The 23,511-nt window shown below is 37.4% G+C and overlaps 3 protein-coding genes across 6 annotated transcripts in view; 2 read left to right on the top strand and 1 right to left on the bottom strand.

Annotated features, from left to right (window-relative positions):
* LOC120167247 overlaps positions 1-23,511 on the top strand; it is a 78,025-nt gene that overhangs the window by 43,302 nt on the left and 11,212 nt on the right. The window lies entirely within an intron of this gene.
* On the bottom strand, positions 3,200-5,817 carry LOC120167254. 2 transcript variants are annotated; one of them, XR_005520029.1, is made up of 3 exons: positions 4,543-5,817; positions 4,375-4,471; positions 3,200-3,645 (listed from the first exon to the last, which is right to left on the bottom strand). XR_005520029.1 is itself a non-coding variant. In XM_039176326.1 (2 exons), exon 1 carries the CDS (start codon positions 5,423-5,425, stop codon positions 4,727-4,729), a length of 699 nt encoding a protein of 232 aa, XP_039032257.1. In that variant the 5' UTR covers positions 5,426-5,817; the 3' UTR covers positions 4,289-4,471; positions 4,543-4,726. The 2 variants fall into 2 exon arrangements, 1 of the variants encoding a protein (XP_039032257.1); XM_039176326.1 differs by lacking the exon at positions 3,200-3,645 and having other exon boundaries at positions 4,289-4,471.
* LOC120167248 (probable disease resistance protein At4g27220) lies at positions 9,548-16,866 on the top strand. 2 transcript variants are annotated; one of them, XM_039176319.1, is made up of 3 exons: positions 9,548-9,640; positions 13,953-13,967; positions 14,587-16,866. In XM_039176319.1, the coding sequence occupies exon 3, from the start codon at positions 14,589-14,591 to the stop codon at positions 16,830-16,832; it is 2,244 nt and encodes a 747-aa protein (XP_039032250.1). In that variant the 5' UTR covers positions 9,548-9,640; positions 13,953-13,967; positions 14,587-14,588; the 3' UTR covers positions 16,833-16,866. The 2 variants fall into 2 exon arrangements, with proteins under 2 accessions (XP_039032250.1, XP_039032251.1); XM_039176320.1 differs by lacking the exons at positions 9,548-9,640; positions 13,953-13,967 and adding an exon at positions 10,312-10,519 and having other exon boundaries at positions 14,577-16,866.

Genomic DNA, 23,511 nt, shown 5'->3' with positions numbered 1-23,511 from the left:
CTCGCTCTCAATAATGCTTCTCACTCGCACGTTGCTACACTGTCGCTTCCATGGTCAGGAGGCTTCTAGTTTGCTTTAAAATACCTAGGGTGGTTTCAGCTGCCATGACCATGACGTGAATAGATTTTTCTAAAGAGGATGATCTGATGCGTGAAGGAGAGAGAGAGCAAATCTTCATTCTCTTTGACTTTTATTGTTGGATTGCTAGAGATAGCTTCAAGAAATGAAGAACAATAACGTTTCTTCTTTTTTAAGCATATTGATTACATTGCCTTTATAGCAGTTTTATAAGATGCTTAGCTGAGCTACAACCACCTCAACTGCACGCTAACATCCTTAACACCCCTAACCAACCTTAACTGTTTAACAGACTGGAGCAGTTACTCTAATATTCTCTCTATTTTCTCCTTCTTCTTCAACAAGGCAGGACACACATCTTTGTTCTAAAGACTTCAAATGCAGCCTTAGTTAGTGGCTTAGTAAGGCCATCTGCCACCTGACAATTTGCTGGAACATAACTAACACGTAGGGCTTTTGCTGTAACCTTCTCCCTAATAAAATGAACATCCATGTCAACGTGCTTCGAATATGCATGATAAACTGGGTTCATGCTCATTGCGATGGCGCTGGTGTTATCACACCAGATAACTGGTTATTCATGTTGCTTCACGCCTAGACTGAGTAGGAGTGCATTGATCCAAGTGACCTCTGTGGCTGTGTCTGCTACACTACGGTACTCCGCTTCCATGGTGGACCTGGAAACGGTCTTTTGCTTCTTCGAGCTCCAGACCACGGGGCATTTTCCAAGGAACACAGTATGACCAGATATTGACCTTCGGTCATCCGTATCACCTCCCCAATCTGCATCAGCAAATGCGACGACCTTCAGTCCTGCTTCACCAGCGAGGAACGTGAGGCCATAATCCAGGGTGCCAGCCAGGTATCGAAGTATACGCCTCACTGCTGTCATATGAGACTCACAGGGTGCATGCATATGTTGCGCAACTTTGTTCACACTGTATGCAATATCAGGGCGAGTGTGGCATACATAGAGAAGTGCACCAACTAAACTTCTGTACTCACGAGCATCTGAGAGTAGAGTCCCTGCTTCATGAAGCAGTTTTGCTGACCCGACCATAGGTGTAGCTGCAGAATTGGCATTTAACATTTTGCTTTTTCCAGGAGCTCAAGGATGTACTTCTTCTGCGAGAGAATCAACTTACCACTACTACGCTTGACCTCAACCCCAAGAAAGAAACTCAGTTCACCTAAGTCCTTGGGTGAGAAATCTTTCTTCAAGTGCTGAACTACTCCCTCAATGTCATCCTTACATTGCCCATTAATAATTATATCGTCCACTTAGACCAGAACAAAGATATAATCATCATGTACACATCTCACAAAAAGTGATACGTCAGCTAAAGACTCCACAAATCCCATTCGCTCGAGGTTAACCTTCAGCTTGTCATGCCAATTTCTGGGCGCTTGGCAAAGCCCGTATAACGTTTTGTGTAGCTTCCACACAAGCGGTGATCCATCCGCAACAAATTCCTCAAACCCAAGGGGCTGCTGCATGTACACTTCCTCAGACAAGTCACCATTGAGGAACACGTTATTTACATAAACTTGGAGTAGAGACCAATTCTTAGTGACAGCAAGAGAAAGTACCACATTCAGTGTGACAAATTTCACAACCGGGCTGAACGTATCCTTGAAATCGTACCCAGGAACCTGTGAGTACCCTTTGGCAACGAGTCGTGCTTTATACCGTTGCACAGACCCGTCTGGGTTCTTTTTTATTTTAAACAGCCATTTGCAGCCAACAACATCACTACCGTTGGGCAGGGGAACAAGGGACCAAGTCTTGTTGTCTTGTAGCGCCCCAAGTTCAACATCAATAGCAGACCTCCAACTAGGTGATAACAACGCAGTTCGAACATTAGTGGGAACTGTGTCATCGAAAAAACTGGTGTACACATTTGGCTTAAAAACCTTCATTTCATGGCGCTCCCTGGCTATGATCAGTATGTACTTTGCTTTTTTCTTTATTAGATAAAGAAAAAGATAGTGTTAGTTAAGTACAGTGTTTTATCTATTCTGTTCTTCAGGTGCAATCCCGTGTGTAGTACAGATAATAGGCTTGTTTTTTATTCCAGAGTCCCTAGATGGCTGGTAAGTCTAACTCCATAGTATTCGGAAGCTTTTTAAGTCCGTAACATGTTAGAGAAAGATATAAGAGAAATTATGCACTTGATTCTTTACTTTTGAGTTGACACAGTGTAAATGCAAGATGTGAATGGCTTCTGCAGACAAAATATATATGGTCGAGAGAAAGAGTTTGAAGCTTCCTTGAAGCGTCTTAGGGGAGACTCGGATATTTCTGAAGAAGCAGCTATTATCAGAGTAGATTTTAGCTTCATATCTTTTAGTTTTTCCCCAGGAAATTTGGAACGCTTATTTCCTCATGATGTGTGCTTATATTCTCTTGAAGAGTTATTTGGAAACTCTTGAGCAACAGACAGGAGCAAGTATCCTTGAATTGTTCCGAAAGAGATATGCTAATTCACTCATTGTGAGCTGAGAATAAATATGCTAATTCGTTTTATGACTTGCCTGATCGTTTTATAAATGGCTTCTTGGAGTTTGCAGGTTGGAGTTGGCCTAATGTTATTGCAACAACTTGTAGGAGCAGGTGCCATGGGATATTATACTGGTACAATATTTGAAGAAGTAGGTAAATTTATATCTTCTATGTTGGTGCTTATGTAATTATTGCACAGCGAAGTATATTTTTTTGTTGTCATAAAAGAAGATGAAGATACAAAGTTTTGTCTGCAACAGGCATATCAGGTAACCTTGGCCTTCAAGTTTTAGCTATTGTACAGGTACCTTCATGGCTTCTTTTCCAACTTGTAGTTAAGGTAAAATTATGCTCCATGCATTTCCGAGACATGTCAATAACATTGTTTTTGAAGATTCCAGTAGCAATTTTAGGTTCATTTTTAACGGATAGATGCGGTAGACGACCACTTATATTGGCTAGTTTCGTAAACAATGTGATATTCATAATTAAAATAAATAATCAATAAAAACATATATTGATCTATCAATGATTTTGGGATTTTTTTTTTTTTTTTTGAAAAGGGATGTTTTGTGTTAATATCCGAAATACAAAAACATGACAATTACATGGGTCTCGTTAAAATACCTCTCTAAGCCTAACCGGAGAAAAATAGTACACAATGTAATTGTCAAAACGATAAACAACAACCATAATGATTCACACCAGTCTTAAACTTCAAAGCACTGCCGAAATGCTAAACACAAAACACTTCTCACATGGAAAAAATGCTGCACACTGCCGAAATGCTAAACACAAAGCACTCCTCACGTGGAAAAAATGCTGCACACGCCAAAACCAGCACAGAAACCAGAACACACCTTACAAAATTGCCTCAACAGCCAATAACACCCTGATCAAGCCAAGGACTGCTACGAAAGCATCAAACCATAAAGCCACGGTCCGCCACTCTGCTAATATGCAACTGAGAAAGTACTAGGATGCTGAACCGCTAGACACTCGAGACAGAGAATATATTCGATAGCAGAGCACTAGCATTGAGGGCAGGACCACTGAAATACCGGCTGGCACAACAAAAACAACTCCAGATTACCACCAAAAGCAATTACAACAAAATGGAATAAACCCATCACCATCCACTTAGGCCCAATCCAAAAACAACTAAGGAAGATGACGGGCTACCAACCACCAGACAAAAGTGACCAAACAATTGCCAGCCCCACTGAAGCAGAACCTAGAAACACTACCAAGAGGACGAAAACGACAAGAACACCCAAAAACTTTCACAAAAACTACTAATATAAGTAATATTGCATTCTCCAAACTGACTTCACACTATGGATGGACATAGGTCGGATTTTTGGTCCATCCGATTCGGGAATAAGGAATCTTCTACCCGAGACCCGACCCGATCAAAAAAAAATTTCACCCGACCCGATATATAATTTAGAAAACCGACTCGATTCGACCTGAAATAATAAAAATTATTATTTTTATTCAATAAAAACAATGACTTAATTGAAAAAATTATATATATAAGGGTATTATTATAATTATTCTTAAATATATAAAGTAAAATTATACATTTTTTTGGGTCGGGTATTTTTCACCCTAAACCCGAACCTAAATTTTTAAAAAAAAACCGACCCGATTGAATTGGATTGGGTCAGAACCCGTCGGGTTCGGGTCTCATGCCCATCCCTACCCCTGATGAAAACAACCGCAGCTGGACACCAAATGGAACCCTTTTTTTCCAAGGTAATTGACCTCAGCGAGAACCATTAGCTACGTACCTGCATTAGAATATTCTCCTCCCAGCAAGTATCACAGACCAGCATTTGACAGACCCTGCTAAAACATCCAGGAAAAGAGTCACCTCGCACCAATCATCTGAAAAAAACCACAGATTACAAGCTAAACGACAAGGATATGCACTAGCGACGCAGCAGAAACAACTGTACCTCAAATCAGCAATCAAAGAGCTACTACACCCCGCCCCAGCCAAACCACACCACCAGCCAGTCAAACACCCCACTGAGGCAGCCCAGCACAGACCCACATTAACTTTCAGCAAATTCACTCTAGAATAGCAACCCCACACATCAGCTTACCATACAGAAACACACACAAATCCACTAGGCCACATCACCTTCTAACAGAAATCATCGCACTGGGATTACTGCAAAAATCGGAAAATGAAACGATTTCCTCAGGCCACTTCCACTTGCACCAACACCCAATTCTCGAAACGACCGAGTCAAACAACTTTTCCTCGGACCAGTTGCTCCTATTGAAAATGATTTCATTCCTTAATAGCCAAATAGACCCAAAAAATTCAAACAAAGCTAGCTTCCATACTGGTTTGCTGGATTTGGAAATTGGGGCTCCTACCCACGACGAGATGAAGGATCGCACATCACCCGGGCACACCAGATGCAAATTCCATATGGCACACCACCTTGACCAGGCTCTCCATACAACCTCACACCGACAAAACAGGTGGTTTACTGATTCAGACTCCTTTAAACACAACATACAAGCACAAGACTCCGAATTCAAACATCCTCGTTTTTCGAGCTCCACCCGAACAGGTAGTCTTTGAAGCACTGCTCTCCAAACAAGAAGCTCAACTTTCGGCGGAGTAAGGTTTGCCCATACCAAACTCCAGAAATTATCGCACTCGTCCTCAACGAGAACAGAAGCGGAGCAAAACGAGCTCGGAGTGTACACCCCGCTCGGTTCCCCCACCCACCGAGTCACATCCACTTCCTTACTTCCTTGAGCTGCTTCATTTAAAGTTCGGATAAAATCATCCCACATGTTGAATTCCCACGAGAATAGCATTATCCTTATCTCAATATTCCAAGACCACTTCCCATCAATCTTCAACCCGAACTCTGAGACCTTCCCCAATTTTTTTTGTTGCTAGCCCAAAAATCCGAGGATAGGATTCTTTCAAAGACAAGAAACAAGTCCAGTGGTCGTTCCAAAAATCAACCGACTTCCCGTCTCCTAGCACAATTCTCGAACTCTTCGAAAAAGAATCGTCCGGGTTACCTAAGGGCTAAACTACACTTCTCCAAACCCATGACATTTTTTTCGGATCCAACAGAGGGGGAAGTTAAACACCCGCATCAAAACCATACTTGACTACAACAATTCTTCTCCATAACCGATCGGGTTCTCTATCAAATATCCAAATCCATTTATTGAGGAGAGAACGATTTTTTAAGCGAATGTCAACTAAGCCCAAACCTCCCTGCTTTCAAGGTTTACACACTCTCCCACTTGACCCAATGGATGGGTTTGTCATTACTAGAGCGGCCCCACAAGAATTTTGAGATGATACTTGTCAGCTTAGATGCTAATGCCACGGGCATATCTTCACCCCCACCCCATCGGACCTAAGAGCAGCTTCAACGAGATCAATATTATACATACTTTTTATCAACCCAACAAGGCACCTGCTTTTCCAATCATTCTCCTCCCTTTTCAAGCAAATCTTGTTCGGCACTCCATTCATTTTCTCATTATTTAGCATTTCATCAATCACCCTCACGTGGACAACATCAGGCTGCTTACTCTAAATATTTTCTGACACAAAGATTGGTTTTGCATTACCTGTTACGACTTCTTTGAAGGATCTGTTATCCCTCAACGACACAGACAGCAAATTCTTTATGAAAATAACCGATTAAGAAGAGTTCGATTTCTCTCACATAATCCCCGAGTATTTGACAATTTTTTATGATTTTTTTTTTTTAATTGCCTTATGAATAGAGAAAGATCTAACTTTTGTAGAAGAGTTTCATCTATTCATATTAACATCACATCTTGTTAACATAGCAAATTTTTTTACGATAACATCACATTTTTCCACGCAATGTAATTTTTATAATGTAGATTTAATTAAAGTCTTTTAAAAAATAGATTTGAACAATTAGAGTTTTTTTATAATATTTTTATATTTTTAATAAAATCCAATATTAAAATCTAAGAGTAATGATGAAATTATATCAATTTTTTAACGAAAAAACAATAATAAAATATTAAAGTAATGATTAAAATTTAATATTGTCTTCATTTTTAACGGAAAAAAGACGAGTTTTGAACATACTAAATAATCGAGTGATCATTTTATAACGTTTAATAGTCGAGAGACTCAACAAAGCAACATCCTATTGTAAGAGGATCATTTTGTAACTTTTTATAGTCGATGGACTCAACAAAACATCACTCTATAGTCGGAGACTATTTGTGTACTCTTGAAATATGAAGATATCGTGGACGTAGAAATCTAATAACACCCTCAACAGCTAAAACTATGGTGCATCTTGAAAATCATGACCAGGGGGTGAATACTCGATCGAGTCTAAGTCAAGTCGAATCAAAAAACTCAAATTAAAAGGATCAATATAAATATAATAAAAAACTATTTAACATAATTTGTATATATATTTAAATTTAAAAATATAATAACAATTGTATGTATTTAGATTGAATCTAGAAATATATCAACTAGTCAGTATAATTTTGGGTAAACTACTGGATTGATCACTTTTGTTTTTGTACATTTTTTGCTCATCAAATTCAAAAATCATAAGTTTTAGTCACTTACATTATTGATTTATTAAGTTTTGGTAATTTATGTTATCTGTTGTTATATGTTAGTTACTGAGTTGTTAACTCGCGTTAGTTTAATGATGTGGCACGTTAGTTAAAAGGAGTTAAATTTTAATTTTACCCCTGAACTTTAGATTGAATACTAGTTAGACTTTGAACTTTTGATAAAGTATCTTTTTGACCTTAAACTTTAGATAAATTTTCAATTTGACCCCTAAATTCTGTCAAATTCTCTAGTCGCTGCCACCACTCACTGTTGATCACTGTTGGTTGTCATAGGCAGTCGTCGTCGTCTCCTTGAAGGGGCTCCTAGAGAAACATTCCGCTCCAATAACTTATTCTAGTTGTCACTATTCAATCGTCGGGCAGTGGCACACATTTTCTCTATAACCCAACATTCCACGGAGGAAACAAAAGAGAGAATTTCTCGTATGCGAATCGAACGTATTGGTGACTGCCATTAGGTAGTAATCAATACATTAAATACTCTCTCAACAAAAATAAAATTATATTAAAACTTAATAAACAGAAAATAATGGAAGAAAGTTAAGACGGCTGCTATTGTTTGTCCTCTAAAACCACTAATAAATTCTCCTTAAAGACACCTCTCAAAATATGAAATATGAAGAATGTTTTTTCCTTTCTAATTTTTAATACTTCATTTTAATTAATCCGGATCGACAATAAAAAATAAAGCATAGCGACAATGGTGGTGGTTTCGTCCCATCAAATCAATGGCAGCTGTAGTTATTGACTATACGGTGAGTAAATCTGTCTATTATGAATCTGATGGGGTTGTGGTCCGTATGTATTCGGAGGAGCTTTTATTTTGTTGAATTTTTGGCATGTAATTTGTCTATTATGAATTGGGTGGGGTTATGTTCCAAACTGATCGGAAGACTTGGTAAATGGTTAAAAAGGTGAAAGTTAAATTTAAACAAAAATAATGAGCATTAAAAGACAGTAACAAAAATGTTGAAATTAAAATTACCATTATAATTTTTATTTAAAAAATGTTTTGAATGGAGGAGAGTAAATATCATCCTTGGCTGTTACAGCGTTTATAGGTGGTTCTGTATGTGTTCCCTCTTCAATTTTCATTGTCAATGTCAAGTGTTAACCTTTCATTTCATTATCTGTTTTGAAGGCACTTCTTTTTCTGCTGCTTCTCAGTATTTTCTTTCTTGGTTCTCTTTATTGTCTCTCTATTGTTCATTTTGTTTTTCTTTACATCCAGACCCCCCAAAGAAAAAGAAAAAAAAGAAATGGATCCAATTGCTGCTGGTGCTGCTGCCAATATCTCTTCGAAGTAGCTAAAGGTATCTTCCACGAAGCAAAACGTCATATAAGATATGTAATTTCCTACAAGAGATACGTTAAGAATTTCGAGGAAAAAATTGAGAAGTTGATTGAGAGAAGATCAAGCGTGCAACAAGATATTGTTGTTGCTGAAAAGCTTCCCCCGTTCTTACTTTTCCACATGCGAAATTATTGCGTGCAACAAGATATTGTTGTTGCTTCGTGGAAGATACCTTTAGCTACTTTTCCCCCGTTCTTACTTTTCCACATGCGATCCTATCAGAGATACGTCAAGAATTTTGAGGAAAAACTTGAGAAGTTGATTCAGAAAAGATCAAGCGTGCAACAAGATATTATTGTTGCAGAAAGGAACGTGGAGAAGATTAAAACGGATGTCCAGGGTTGGTGCGATAGAGCGGACAAGTTTAATAAGGACTTATGCTATCTAACCAAAACTAAAAGCAAAGAAACATAGTAAGAATCATTGATAAAGACTTGAGAGGTCCTTAATCCTTTTTTTTTTATTTAATACTTTTCAATTTTTTATGAAACTAAAATTAAAGAAAGATAATAACAGTTGATAAATACTTGAGAGGTCCTTATGTATCAAAAATAACTTATAATAATCGAAAATTTTAATAAAACATAATTATACGATAATCAAAAATAATAATCGCGACAATGGTGGTGGTTTCGTCGCATCAAATCAATGGCAGCTGTAGTCATTGACTAGACGGTGAGCAAATCTGTCTATTATGAATCTGGTGGGGTTGTGGTCCGTATGTATTCGGAGGAGCCTAATTAATAATTTTTGGCATGTTATTTGTCTATTATGAATTGGGTGGGCCAGGGTTGTGTTCCAAACTGATCGGAAGACTTGGTAAATGGTTAAAAAGGTGAAAGTTAAATTTAAACAAAAACAATGAGCATTAAAATGACAGTAACAAAAATGTTAAAATTAAAATTACCATTATGTTTTTTATTTAAAAAACGTTTTGAATGGAGGAGAGTAAATATCCTCTTCGGCTATTACAGCGTCTATAGGTGGTTCTGTATGTGTTCCCTCTTCAATTTTCATTGCCAATGTCAACAGTCAAGTGTTATCCATTAACCTTTCATTCATTATCTGTTTTGAAGGTACTTCTTTTCTGCTGCTTCTCAGTATTTTCTTTCTTGGTTCTCTTTATTGTCTCCCTATTGTTCATTTTGTTTTTCTTTACATTCAGACCTCCCCCCCTCAAAGAAAAAGAAAAAAAAAAGGGATGCAATTGCTGCCGGTGCTGCTGCCAATATCTCTTCCGAAGCAGCTAAAGATTTCTTCTACGAAACAAAACGTCATATAAGATATGTGATTTCCTACCACAGATACGTTAAGAATTTCGAGGAAAAACTTGAGAAGTTGATTCAGAAAAGATCAAGCGTGCAACAAGATATTGTTGTTGCTGAAAAGCTTCCCCGTTCTTACTGTTCCACATGCGAAATTATGGAATGAAAATAAGCAAATCCATAAAAGAATCTGACAATTTTATATACCAAACAAAACTAGAAAGATAACAATTTTATATCAAATCAATGTAAGCTCATATTTGATCATACATCAAGTGAGCTGCTCCCACAAGCCCTTTTCAATTTGGGTGCATTATGAATTGGATGGGGTAGTGGTCCAAATTCACAAGACTCTTGGTAATTGACTGGCATGTGAGCTAGCTGCTCCTTGAGGTCCTTAGTCTTTCTTTCCTTATTGATGATAATTGATTTTTATTTTCATATAATAATTGACTGGCATGTGAGCTAGCTGCTCCTTTTTGACTATTACAGCTTTTACAAGTGGTTCAGTATGTGATTCTTCTGCAATTATCATTTCATCATCAAGTATTATCCATTAACCTGAATTCATTCTGTTTTAAAGTTGTTTTATTTCGCTTTCTTCTTGCCTGCTTCCTTTCGGTATTTTCTTTCTTGGCTCTCCTTCACTGTCTCCGTTTTTCATTTTGTTTTGCTTTCCATTTGAACCTCCCCCCAAAGAAAAAGGAAAAAAAAAACCAGAAATGGATCCAATTGCTCCTGGTGCCGATGCTGCTGCCAATATTTCTTTCGATACTGCGAAGGGTATATTCCGCGAAGCAAAACGACATATCAGATATGTAATTTCGTATCAGAGATACGTCAAGAATTTCGAAGAAAAACTTGAGAAGTTGATTCAGAAAAGATCAAGCGTGAAACAAGATATTATTGTTGCAGAAAGGAACGTGGAGAAGATTAAAACGGATGTCCAGGGTTGGGGTGCGATAGGGCGGACAAGTTTTTATTTATTTATTTGTTTATTTATACTTTTCAATTTTTTATTAAACTAAAATTAAAGAAAAATAATAATAATTGATAAATACTTGAGAGGTCATTATGTCTTTCTTTCTTTATTTTCACTTTTCAATTTTTTTATTAAACTAAAATCAAAGAAAGATAATAATAATAATAATAATAATGATTGTTTAAGACTAGAGAAGTCCTTATTCTTTCTTTCCTTATTTATATTTTTCAATTTTTGATGATAAATGATTTTTATTTTCATATATTACACGCTCCTATATAATTATTATTGCTTGAACTCATGTGACTTACAGGTAGGGGTGAGCAAAACTCGACTTTACTCGAAAAAATGATTTTTTTAATTTCAAGTTATTCGAATTAACTTGAATTACCAATTTGATTTTTGAGTTCTACTCGAGTTGAAATTTTGAAATTTCAAGTAACTCGAAAAAATGAAATTTGAATGAGTATTTTGATAGATTTACGATTTGGTCCCTGATATATTGTTCCTTCAATTCCTCATTCATTTTAAGTTAAAAATTCATCAAATTTAAATCACATGCTCCTAAACCATCGTAAAATACATATGTACTTTCAATTTCACTTTTGATAACATTTTTTATATTTTTTCAATTTAATCCCTCAATTTTGCATGGGCTTAAATATAAAAAGGTGCCCAATGTATGCCCTTTTTCAGTTTAGTGCCTAACGTTTCATTTCGTTACTCAAAATCGGCCAAGCCGTGACGGACCGTTAGTTTTCTATGTTAAATGACACATGTCACAATCTGAGAGTTTTAAAAATTTTATTTAAAATTAAAAAAAAAAGAAAATTATATATTTTTTAAAAAAGAAAACAACACAAAAAATTTGAAATAACTCCAAAACATTGAAAACCTTCATTTCAACCCATTAACCTTGAAATCTGTCACCGAACCACCCTTCTCCGACCGATGGTGGTTATTTCAAAAATTGTGTTTTCTTCTTTAATTTTTTTTGTAATTTTAAATAATTTTTAAACATTTCCAGATTGTGACATGTGTCACTTAACGGAGAAAACTAACGGTCTATCACGGCGTGACCCATTTTGAGTGACGGAATGAAACGTTAGGCACTAAACTGGAACCGAAAAAACGTTAGGCACTAAACTGGACCAAAAAAACGTTAGGCAATAAACTGGAAAAATGGATATTCCTTGGGCACCTTTTGTATATTTAAGCCATTTTGCATGATTTCCATATTTCTTCAATTCATCTTTCATTTTAAATACGTTTTTGACCAAAATTTAAAGCACATGTTCTCCTACCACTGTAGAAAATCTATGTAACTTCAATTTTTATTTTTTACTAAAAATATATATACTCTATTTTAAAATTTAGTTATTTAAGTTTGTATTTTACTCAATTTAGTATTTTGACTACAATTGTTTACAAATTCTTTTTTCACATCAATTCTTTGACTCCTTTATACTCTTTTTAGTCTTTATACTCAAAATACCTTCTTTGAAATATACTATTGTAAATATATTTTATAATTTTAGATTGTATGTGATACATATAAATAACATTGTAATGTGAAAAGAATATATATATATATATATGGTTAGAGAAAGTCAAAAAATTGAAATAAAAATGTACTATAATACTATAAATAATTACAATTAAATTTGTATAGAAACTCTAATAACTAGACTCGAACAACTCGACTCAAATTTCTTAAACTCGACTCGACTCCGAAAAATTTCAAGTTAAGTTTGAGTTATAAAATAAGACTTGTCAACTCGAATAATTCGAAATTTTTTTAATCGACTCGATCGAATGCTTACCCCTACTTATGTGAGAAAACACCCACAACCAACGAAGCTATTCCTTTGGGTTCAATTGATAATAAATTTTATAAGTACTTTATGTTTCAATATTTTTTAGTAGTTTAAGATAATTATAAGATAATATTTATTTAAAATCTTTTTTTAGTCATTGATATATAGATACACACCTTACAGACACAGCCAGAGACAGAGTCAAAATTCTAATTCAAGTGGACAAGATGTAACTAACAATAGAAAATGAAAAGGGTAAAATCAAAATAAACCAAAATGAGGGGGACAAAATCAAAATAAACTAAAATTTGAAGGTTTAAATACATGTTTCTCCCTATATAATTTTTAATAATAAAAAACTAGGGGAAAGTGGCCCCAACCTTTCACATAGCTTTGTCCCTATACATAGTTACTCGAACACATAACTTCTAATTAAAATATTACTATCTTTAACCACCAAATAATAATTTATATATATTTTTTTAAAAATCATTATAATCTTTCAATAATTTATTGCATGATTAATAAAAAAATAAAGTGGTAGAGATCAATTTAATAAATGTTATTTTTCTGTTAATTAATTCAAGTTGTAATTTATATAAATTTAAAGTTTTATAATTAAATATATACAAGATAATTACATTTATACATTTTTTATTTCCTACATATATATTATATAAAAATATAATTTTTATTATTATATATTCATAATTATATTTTTTTGTAAAATAAGTAATTAGGTAAAAATATTAAAAAGGCATTTTATATATATTATATACATTTTGGAATAGTATTCAATATACAATCTAAGAAAAATAATTCCACAAACACTTATTAAATAACGATAAATATTTTATTTATTTCTAAAATTTTAAATATATTTTTTAAAATTCTTATCATAATTTTAAAAATATTTATAATTTTTTTTCTCCCAACTTTTTTTTTTTTGATAAATAACTTTACACCAAGTAATAGTGCATAAACTTCCTCCCATTCTCACTTTTGCGCATGCGAAATGATCGAATGAAAATAAACAAATCAATGAAAGAATCTGACAAGTTTATATACCAAACAAAAGAAAGATAACAATTTTATATCAAATCAATGTGAGCTGTGATATTTGATCATGCATCAAGTGAGCTGCTCCCACAAGCCATGAATTTCGCTACATTATGAATTGGATGGGGTTGAGGTCCAAATTGATCGCAAGACTTTTGGTAATTGATTGCCATGTGAGCTAGCCGCTCCTTTTTGACTATTACAGCTTTTGCAAGTGGTAAAGGTGTCCTCCACAAAGCGAACAGACATTAGTGCGAACAAACATCCACTAAACAATAAAACAAACATTAAACATATCTAAAAAAATACTTAGTGCTTAGTCATTTTTTAATCTATCTCTCTACCTCATTTGATTCAATATTATGAAAGAAATCATCCGAGTGAGTGTTGACTGTTGAGCACAATTTCATTAGTATTTTCCTTTGAATTTACTTGAATGAAATGTTTGAAAAAATTCTCAATACTGAAAATTATTTGTTTAATATGTTTAATAAAAGCTAATGACTTGTAATTCAAAATTTAATAAGGACTTGAACATGAACTAAAAACAAAGAAGGATAATAGTAATTGATAAAGACTTAAAAGGTCCTTAGTCTTTCTTTATTTTTATTGACTTCAATTTTTGGCAGTAATTGATAATATTTTTCATACATTACCCACCCATTTAACGTTTATATATGTGGTTGGTGCTGTGTGTCAATCCTCTGCAATTTTCATTTCATCCTTAAGTTTTACCTATTAACCTTCGTCTCATTCATTCCCTTTTTTAAGGTTGTTCTTTGTTGCCTGCTTCTTCTCAGTATTTTCTTTCTTGATTCTCCTTTATTGTATCCATTGCTCATTTTGTTTGTTTTTCTTTCCATTCGGACCTCCCCCAAAGAAAAAGAAAAAAAGAAAAGAAATGGAAGCAATTGCTACTGGTGCTGCTGCCAATATCTCTTCTGAAACTGCAAAGGGTATCTTTCATGAAGCAAAACGTCATATCAGATATGTAGTTTTCTACCAGAGATACGTCAAGAATTTCGAGGACAAACTTCAGAGGTTGATTGACAAAAGATCAAGCGTGCAGCAAGATATTGTTGTTGCAGAAAGGAACGTGCAGAAGATTAAAGCGGATGTGCAAGGTTGGTGCGATAGAGTGGACAAGGTTATCGCTGAAGACAAGCATAAAGTGGATGATCTTCAAGTCAAAGCAAACAAGTGCTTCTTTGGCTTCTGTCCCAACATCAAGTGTCGACACAAGCTTAGCAGGAAAGCGGAAGAAGATGCCGCAACTTTTGATGAGCTTATCAAAGAATGTCAATTTAGCAGCGTGGGCTACCATGATCTTCCACAACCCATATTGGATACAGATTTTGAGGTTTTTCAATCAAGGGAAAGGGTTTTCAATGATATCATGGAATCCCTGAAAGATTCTACTGTGAGCATGGTTGGAGTGTACGGGATGCCTGGCGTGGGAAAAACATCACTAGTCAGAGAAGTTCATAGAAAATTCCAGGAGGCTAAGTTGTTCAATTCAGTGGTTAGGGTCACTGTATCTCAGACACCTGACATTCAGAAAATCCGAGATCAAATAGCAGAATCGTTGGGCTTGAGGATTGAAGAAAAGAGTACAGTTGTAAGAGCCAGTAGATTACGTGAAAGGTTAATTCAAGAGAAGAATCAGGGGGTTCTTATTATTCTGGATGATATTTGGAAGAAACTGGATCTAGAGGAAGTCGGAATTCCATTTAGAAGTCAACACAAAGGATGCAAGATACTCTTGACGTCAAGAAATGAAAATGTTCTAATCAATGAGATGGGTGCTACCAAGACCTTTCCGCTTGGTCATTTAGAGGACAAAGAAGCCTGGGAGTTTTTTAAGAAGATGTCCGGGGACAGTTTTGAAAGAGATAAAGAGCTGCAATCTACAGCAATTGAGGTAGCCAAAAGATGTGCAGGATTGCCGCTTGCCATTGCCACCGTTGCTAGGGCGTTGCAAAAAAAAAGTTTATTTGTTTGGAAGGAGGCTTTACGACAGCTACAGAGGCCTTACTCAAAAAATCCGAGCGAGATATCTGCTGAGGTATATTCTGCTATTGAATTGAGTATCAATCATTTATGGGGTGAAGACCTCAAGCAGGTTTTCTTGCTTTGCAGTCTATTGCGTCGTAACACTAGAGTAGAAGACTTGTTGAGATATGCAATTGGTTTGGGTTTAATTGAGGGAGTCGACACGTTGGAAGAAGGACGAGATGCGTTGTTAACAATGATGAGTAACCTGAAAGCATCTTGTTTGTTGCTTGATAGTAACACCAATGATGAATGCTTTGATGTGCATGATCTTACTTATATTGTGGCCAAATCAATGGCTTCCAAGGACAGTCATGTGTTTTCCTTGAAAAAAGATGATGTTATGATGGATTGGCCGAATGAAGAATCAATGAAAATGTGCAACAAGATTTGTTTGGAATATCCTACTCTCAACAGTCTTCCTGACCAGTTAAATTGTCCACAGCTTTCTCTTTTCCTTTTGTTTAGCAAGGATCTTTCCCTGAAATCGGATGACTTCTTCAAGAAAGCAACAAAACTTAAAGTCTTAGCTTTGGCTAGAATGCAATTTTCTTCTTTACCTTCATCAATTCGTCTACTAACAAGCCTCAGCACATTGTGCCTAGATCACTGCAAACTGGGAGATAATATTACCATTATTGGAGAGCTAAAGAGCTTGGAAATTCTTAGCCTTTTGAAATCTGATATTAGATTTCTACCAAAAGAAATTGGGCAACTGGTGAAACTAAAGTTGTTGGACGTGAGTCGTTGTGCTAAGCTCAAAACAATTTCAGACGGCGTGTTGTCAAGTTTGTCAAGATTAGAAGAATTATATATGGGTGGGACTTCTATTCAATGGGGAGAGAGCAGTGCCACTCTTGCTGATCTACATGCTCTGTCTCATTTGTCCACTTTAGAAGTTCAAATCCCAGATGCTAAGGCGGCACCACACGACTTCTTTAATGAGTTGCAGAAGTTGAAAAGATACAAGATTTTCATAGGAGTGGAATGGGCCTGGGAGTGGTTTCGCAGCTACCAATATTCAAGAACCCTAAAACTGAGGCTAAACTCGGGCATGGATGATTTGGATGTAACAACCCGGAATAAAATTTAGAAAAAAAAAAAATTAATTAAGTAATTTGGCAAAATTTGAGGATTAAATCGAAAGTTTTCAAAATTGTAGGCCATTTTAGAAGTTAAAGGAAATTCAGGGACCAAGCCCTGCATTACTCCTTTTAGTGTCGGCAGAAGATTTCATTTAAGCGTATGAATGGTTTTCTGTTTTCAAAACAGAAAACAATTGTGAAATTCCTCCTCCCGCACTCTACTTCAAAGCCGATTCCGACGCCGTCCGAATTCCGATCGTTGTTTTGAAACCACCGTTGTGTTCATCATCGAGTGAGGAACAAACCCTTCAAATTAATTGAAGCGAAACGCGGCCAAACGTCGGGAATTTCCAGTCAAAGTAGCGACGGTTTTGTTAGCTCTATCGCCGAGGAAATCTTAAATTCACCATTGATCGTTGCTCCGTTTACGACACCTCCCGCACCATCGTGTTCCTTGTGCCGTTCCGAGTTCACCGGTGTCAACCTTGTCCGCCGTAGACGGCGGCGCGTGAGGAGGTGGTGCAGTCAAAGATTCGGCCGATTTGAAATCGAGCTCTCCGCCGTTCAAAAATTTGAACCGATCGTTGTAAGTATCTTGAAATCGCTCAAAATAATTTTTAGAAATTTTTCCGGGATTTTTAGGGCCCCGGAGGACGCTCACGCGCCACACGCGCCGCCGCAGGGCGAGTGGCTGCTGGAAACCGGTTTAACCGGTTTTTAACCGGTTCTGACCGGTTTCAACCGGTTCGAACCGGTTTGACCGGTCTGAATCGGTTTGACCGGTCTGACCCGACCCGACCGTTGACCCGACCCGACCCGACCGTTGACCCGACCCGACCCGACCGTTGACCGTTGACCGTTGACCATTGACTTTCTTTGACCAAAACTTAAAATGGCTTTGACCGAGCACTAAACGACCGTTAATCTTTTCCGAGTATACCTATCCTGATAGTTTTCGACGTGCCGAATCCGTTTCCGTGGTCCGTTTTGTCAAATTCGAATCCGAAGGTCTCCAAATCTACGGTCAAAGTGGTTGACTTTGACTTTGACCAAGAATTTGAATTTTCGAAAAGTCATACTTTATGTTTTTCGACGCACTGATTCCGATTCCGTAATCCGTTTGGCCAAATTCAGACTCGAAATACCTCAAATTGATAGTCAAACCCGAAAAATGTGTATATACTTAAGAAGTTTGGCTTTGAACAATTAAATAGGATTTGAGACTGATAAATATTATTGTTTGAAGGTACAAGAGACTCTCCGGATCGTTCGACAGCTCGACCCAGCTCTTATAGATCAGTTAAACCACGTGTGCCAGTATTTACCCGTTCGAAAACTGTAGCAGAGCGTGGTGAAACCAGCAATCAGTAGATTTGTTATTTGAATCTATTGTCGAGGTGTGTTCCCTACTTGTTATTGAACTGTTTTATTGGTTTTAATACGTGGTACACCGAATTCATTGGCTATTGTTTTATGGATGCACCAATTTAATGTGACAATTTATGGAATATGGCTGCTATCTAATTTTTTTTTGAAATGGTATATGATTACCATGTTTTTGGATTTATGGAGTTTATGTCATGGTGCAATTGAATTTTGGAATTGAAATACGATGGAATAGCTCTGATCAAGCTAACTGGGCCTAATGTGACTCTTGAGGGCCCCAAGATGTTTCATTAGGTCGGCTTTCCTTTGCTGTGTGCTTAGGGTAAGCTATATGGACTTATTGACTTGGGCTTAAGGATACAAGCTTCGGAGCCTATCCTTAAGTCGGCTTTCTTTTTGCTATGTGCATAAATTAAGCTATATGGAAAATAATTTTGGGAACTACTGATGGTGTACCAGAAAAGGGTTTAAACTATGATTTTCAAAAAGTTAAACTCTTTTACGAATTTGTGAGATTACTGGAATATGATTTGTACTTATTGTGATTTTATGGAAATGTTGGGACACACTGAGCCTAGCTCACCTTTTGAAAATGTTTTCCCCTTACAGATACTGTTGGGTAGATACCTTGGTTCGAGCACTTGGAGGATCAACATATCTCTTGAAGTAAATCAGATTGTAATATTTTTATCTGGCAAGTTTACTTTATTTTGGTGACATGAACCATATTTTAAAATATAGGATTTTATAATGATAACACTTTTGCTACTACTGCTCGGTTTATTGTGATTTGGAATTTGAAGACATGTTTTAAATTAAATTATTATTTATTTGTACTATATTTACAAGTTGGATTTTGATAGTATAAATTGTTTATAATTTCATGTTTTTATAATGTGATTTTATATTGATGGAATAACGGTTGCGAAAAATGTCTTTAATAATTATAATGTGATCCACTAGACTTAGTCGAAACGCATAGGCCGGGTCTAGGGGGTTACATTTATTGGTATCAGAGCTTTTGGTTTTTAACCCTCGGACTGTGTATGAGTCCACATTGAAAATACGATTTTGAAATATTTTACAAAACGAGTTACTAAGGCCATGTCACAAAGTTATTAAGATTTTAACTATGTTTGAGACTCCAAGTGCTTATCTAACCCTAAGTTTTATCTTCTGTAGTAAACTTGAGATCCATCAAAATGAGTGCTAGACGTAGTCGTCGAACTAGCCGTGGACGAGGTCGAGTGGCTAGATTCGCAGATCCGATCGATGAGATACGGGTAGATCCCCCACCTCCGATAGGTGATCATGCTCCTACGACCCCAACGGATCTGCCTCCTGCCGCTGGTATTGGCATGACTACACCGATAATAGGAGCGACCGATATTGAGTTAGAGTCTACCGGAGTTGCTTTGGATGAGAATTTTGGTAGACAATTTCTGCAGTTAATACAGGGAGCAGTCAGAGCTACTGGTGTTGTATCTGAGGTTCCTATTTCGCAGACTTTGATTGCCAATGGAGTTAGAACTTTTGGGGGACAGATAGGTGGAGCTCCTACTGAAGCTGAGGATTGGCTCCAGGATACAGAGAGACGCATGGATCAGTTGGGTTTGGACTCAATTAAGAGATATCAGGGTGCTGTGGCGATGTTAGATGGCAATGCCTACACTTGGTGGGAGTCAGTGACCAGTAGTGTTCCTACCGATCGTTTGACCTGGAATTTCTTTAAGGATCGCTTTCGGAGCCGTTTTCTGGGAGAGCGCTATTTAGCTCAGAGACGACAACAGTTTCAAGACCTGGTTCAGGGAGACATGACTGTTTCTGAATATGAGATCGAGTTCCTGAAATTGCTGAAGTATGGATTCAGTATGGTACCTACGGAGAGAGATCGATGTCGTAAATTTGCCCTTGGACTCAGATACGAGCTGCGTAGGCAAGTAGTAACCCATCAGGATGAGATATTTGATGTGCTGGTGTGCAGAGCCAAAGATGCGGAAGAGGTGGAGTTTTTAGCTTCTGGTAGAGAGCGTGTTGATCAAGATCGATCTAAGAAATTTTCAGGCCCGATGGAGTCATCAGCACAGTCCGGAAAGAGGACTCGTACTTCAGCTCCTCAGAGAAGCAATACACGTTTCAGGCCTGCAGCATCCTCACCTTTAGCTGTCAGTCGAGGCGGTTCCTCGTCGTATTATAATGGGCCCCTTTGTGAGTATTGTGGTAAACAACACTCAGGAGAGTGTCGTAAGAAGATGGGTCTTTGCTATCAGTGTGGATCTAGTGGTCATTATCGGAGGGATTGTCCTCAGTTAGTTTCGTTTGAGCAGACCACTACCCAAACTCCTGTGCGTTCGCAGACTACAGTACAGACCCCAATTAGAGATCGTAGTCAAGGAAAGACTCGAGGATCAGCGTCCAGGACAGACAGTAGAGCCCGACCTCAGCAAAATAGAGGGCCAACAGCTTCTGAGGCTAGACAGCCAGCTTTGGTTTATGCAACTAGACGTCGTGATGACAGAGATGAGCCTGAGGTTATTGCAGGTACATTTACTATTTATTCTATCCCATACTTTGCATTACTGGACAATGGCTCCACTCACTCCTATGTATCGAGCTCAGTATCTCGAAACCTTCAGATTCCGATAGAGAACACTGAAAATACTGTTACAGTTACGAGTCCAGTAGGACAAGCAGTATTAGTGAATAAAGTATTTCGGCGTTGCCCTCTCGAGGTTCAGGGAGAAATTTTTCTCGCTGATCTTATGGAGCTTCCTCTAGAGGAGTTTGATCTAATTCTTGGAATGGATTGGTTGAATAAACACAAGGTAAAGCTGGATTGCGAATACAAGTGGGCTACTCTGAAGGCTTCAGATGGTCGGACTGTTGTGTTAATTGGGGAACGGCGTGGCTATCTCTCCAATATAGTTTCAGCGATGGAAATTGATCGTATGATCCGAAAGGGATATGAGACCTTCATTGCTTGTATTTTGAACACCAAAGGTGCATTGTCCACGATCGAGGAGATTCGTACAGTTAGCGAGTTTCCTGATGTTTTTCCGGAGAAGTTGCCTGGGTTACCTCCTGATAGAGAGGTAGAGTTCGAGATTGAGACTTATCCAGGATCTTCACCTATTTCTATGGCACCTTATCGTATGGCTCCAAAGGAACTTAAGGAGTTGAAAGTCCAATTGCAAGAATTATTCGATCGAGGATTTATCCGACATAGTACTTCACCATGGGGAGCTCCAGTTCTATTCGTGAAAAAGAAGGATGGGTCGCTAAGGTTATGTATTGACTATCGGAAATTGAACAAGATGACGGTCAAGAATAAATACCCATTACCCAGGATTGATGACTTATTTGATCAATTGCGATGAGCTACTGTATTCTCTAAGATTGATCTTCGTTCGGGGTATTATCAATTGAAAGTTAAAGGATCTGATGTTGCAAAAACGGCCATTCGCACTAGATATGGTCATTATGAATTTTTAGTGATGCCTTTTGGTTTGACGAACGCTCCTGCAGCTTTTATGGATTTGATGAATCGGGTGTTCCGACCATATTTGGATCAATTTGTGGTGGTATTCATTGACGATATTCTGATCTATTCTCGTACGGAGGCAGAGCATGACGAGCATTTGAAGATCGTTCTGCGGACTTTGAGAGAGCATCGTCTATATGCCAAACTAAGCAAGTGTGAGTTTTGGCTTCAAGAAGTGTCATTTCTGGGGCATATTATTTCTGCGCGAGGTGTTCAGGTTGATCCCAGCAAGATAGAGGCTATTATGAATTGGAAACGACCTAAGAACGTATCTGAAATCCGCAGTTTCTTGGGCTTGGCTGGTTATTATCGACGTTTTGTTGAGGGCTTTTCGATCATTGCTTCTCCTTTGACAAAGTTGTTAAGGAAGAATGTGTCGTTTGACTGGGGCGAGGCACAACAGGAGAGCTTTGAGAAATTAAAGGCGGTTTTGACTCAAGCACCGGTGTTGATTCAACCACAGTCCGGGAAGGATTTTACAGTGTATAGTGATGCTTCACATTCAGGACTTGGTTGTGTTTTAATGCAGGAAAGTAAGGTGGTGGCTTATGCATCCCGTCAGCTGCGACCGCATGAGTGTAATTATCCTACTCACGATTTAGAGTTGGCAGCAGTAATTTTTGCCTTGAAGATATGGAGACACTATCTTTATGGAGAGAAGTGTTACATTTTCACAGATCATAAGAGCTTAAAGTATCTTCTGACCCAGAAGGAACTTAATTTGAGACAGCGTCGATGGTTAGAGCTTCTAAAGGATTATGATTGCGTGATTGATTACCACCCTGGTAAAGCTAACATTGTAGCAGATGCATTGAGTCGAAAGACGGTATCGGAGTTGAGGTCTTTAATGGTCAAGATGAATTTATATGACGATGGCACTTTGTTAGCAGAATTGCAAGTTAAGCCGACCTTGGTTGATGAGATCAAAGCTAAGCAGCCCCTTGATAGCTCCTTGCTTTCCATCTTTGAGCAAGTAGAGCAGGGGACAAACACAGATTACGCAATTGATCAGGATGAAGTTTTATGCTTTAAAGGTAGATATTGTGTGCCTGATGACGCTGAATTGAGGCAGACTATCCTTACTGAGGCTCACAGTAGTCCATATGCTATGCACCCCGGAGGAGATAAGATGTACCGGAATTTGAGAGAGAGGTATTATTGGACTGGTATGAAGAAAGACATATCTGACTTTGTGGCTAGGTGTTTGACTTGTCAGCAAGTTAAGGCAGAACATCAACATCCATCAGGTTTGTTACAGCCTATCAAGATTCCTGAATGGAAATGGGAGCGTATTACTATGGATTTTGTTACTGGCTTGCCTATGACTCCTTTGAAAAAAATTCAGTTTGGGTGATTGTTGACAGACTTACAAAGTCAGCTCACTTCATTCCTGTGCGAGTAAATTATACTTTGGATAAGCTGGCAAGATTGTATATTTCAGAGATTGTCAGATTGCATGGTATTCCATTGTCTATTATTTCTGATCGAGATCCGAGATTTACTTCGAGATTTTGGAAGGCGTTACATACGGCTTTGGGAACAAGATTGGATTATAGTACATCCTTTCATCCACAAACTGATGGTCAATCTGAGAGAGTAATTCAGATTCTGGAGGATATGTTGCGGGGTTGCGTAATCGATTTTCATGGTAGTTGGGAGAACTTTTTGCCGTTGGCTGAATTTGCTTACAATAACAGTTATCAGACTAGTATTCGTATGGCACCCTATGAAGCACTCTATGGGCGTAAATGTCGCACTCC

The sequence above is a fragment of the Hibiscus syriacus genome, unplaced genomic scaffold, assembly GCF_006381635.1.
Source record: "Hibiscus syriacus cultivar Baekdansim isolate YM2019G1 unplaced genomic scaffold, ASM638163v2 tig00111671_pilon, whole genome shotgun sequence".
Taxonomy (NCBI): Eukaryota; Viridiplantae; Streptophyta; class Magnoliopsida; order Malvales; family Malvaceae; genus Hibiscus; species Hibiscus syriacus.
Note: the sequence above shows the minus strand (reverse complement) of the source record. Positions and strands in the feature narration are given on the sequence as shown.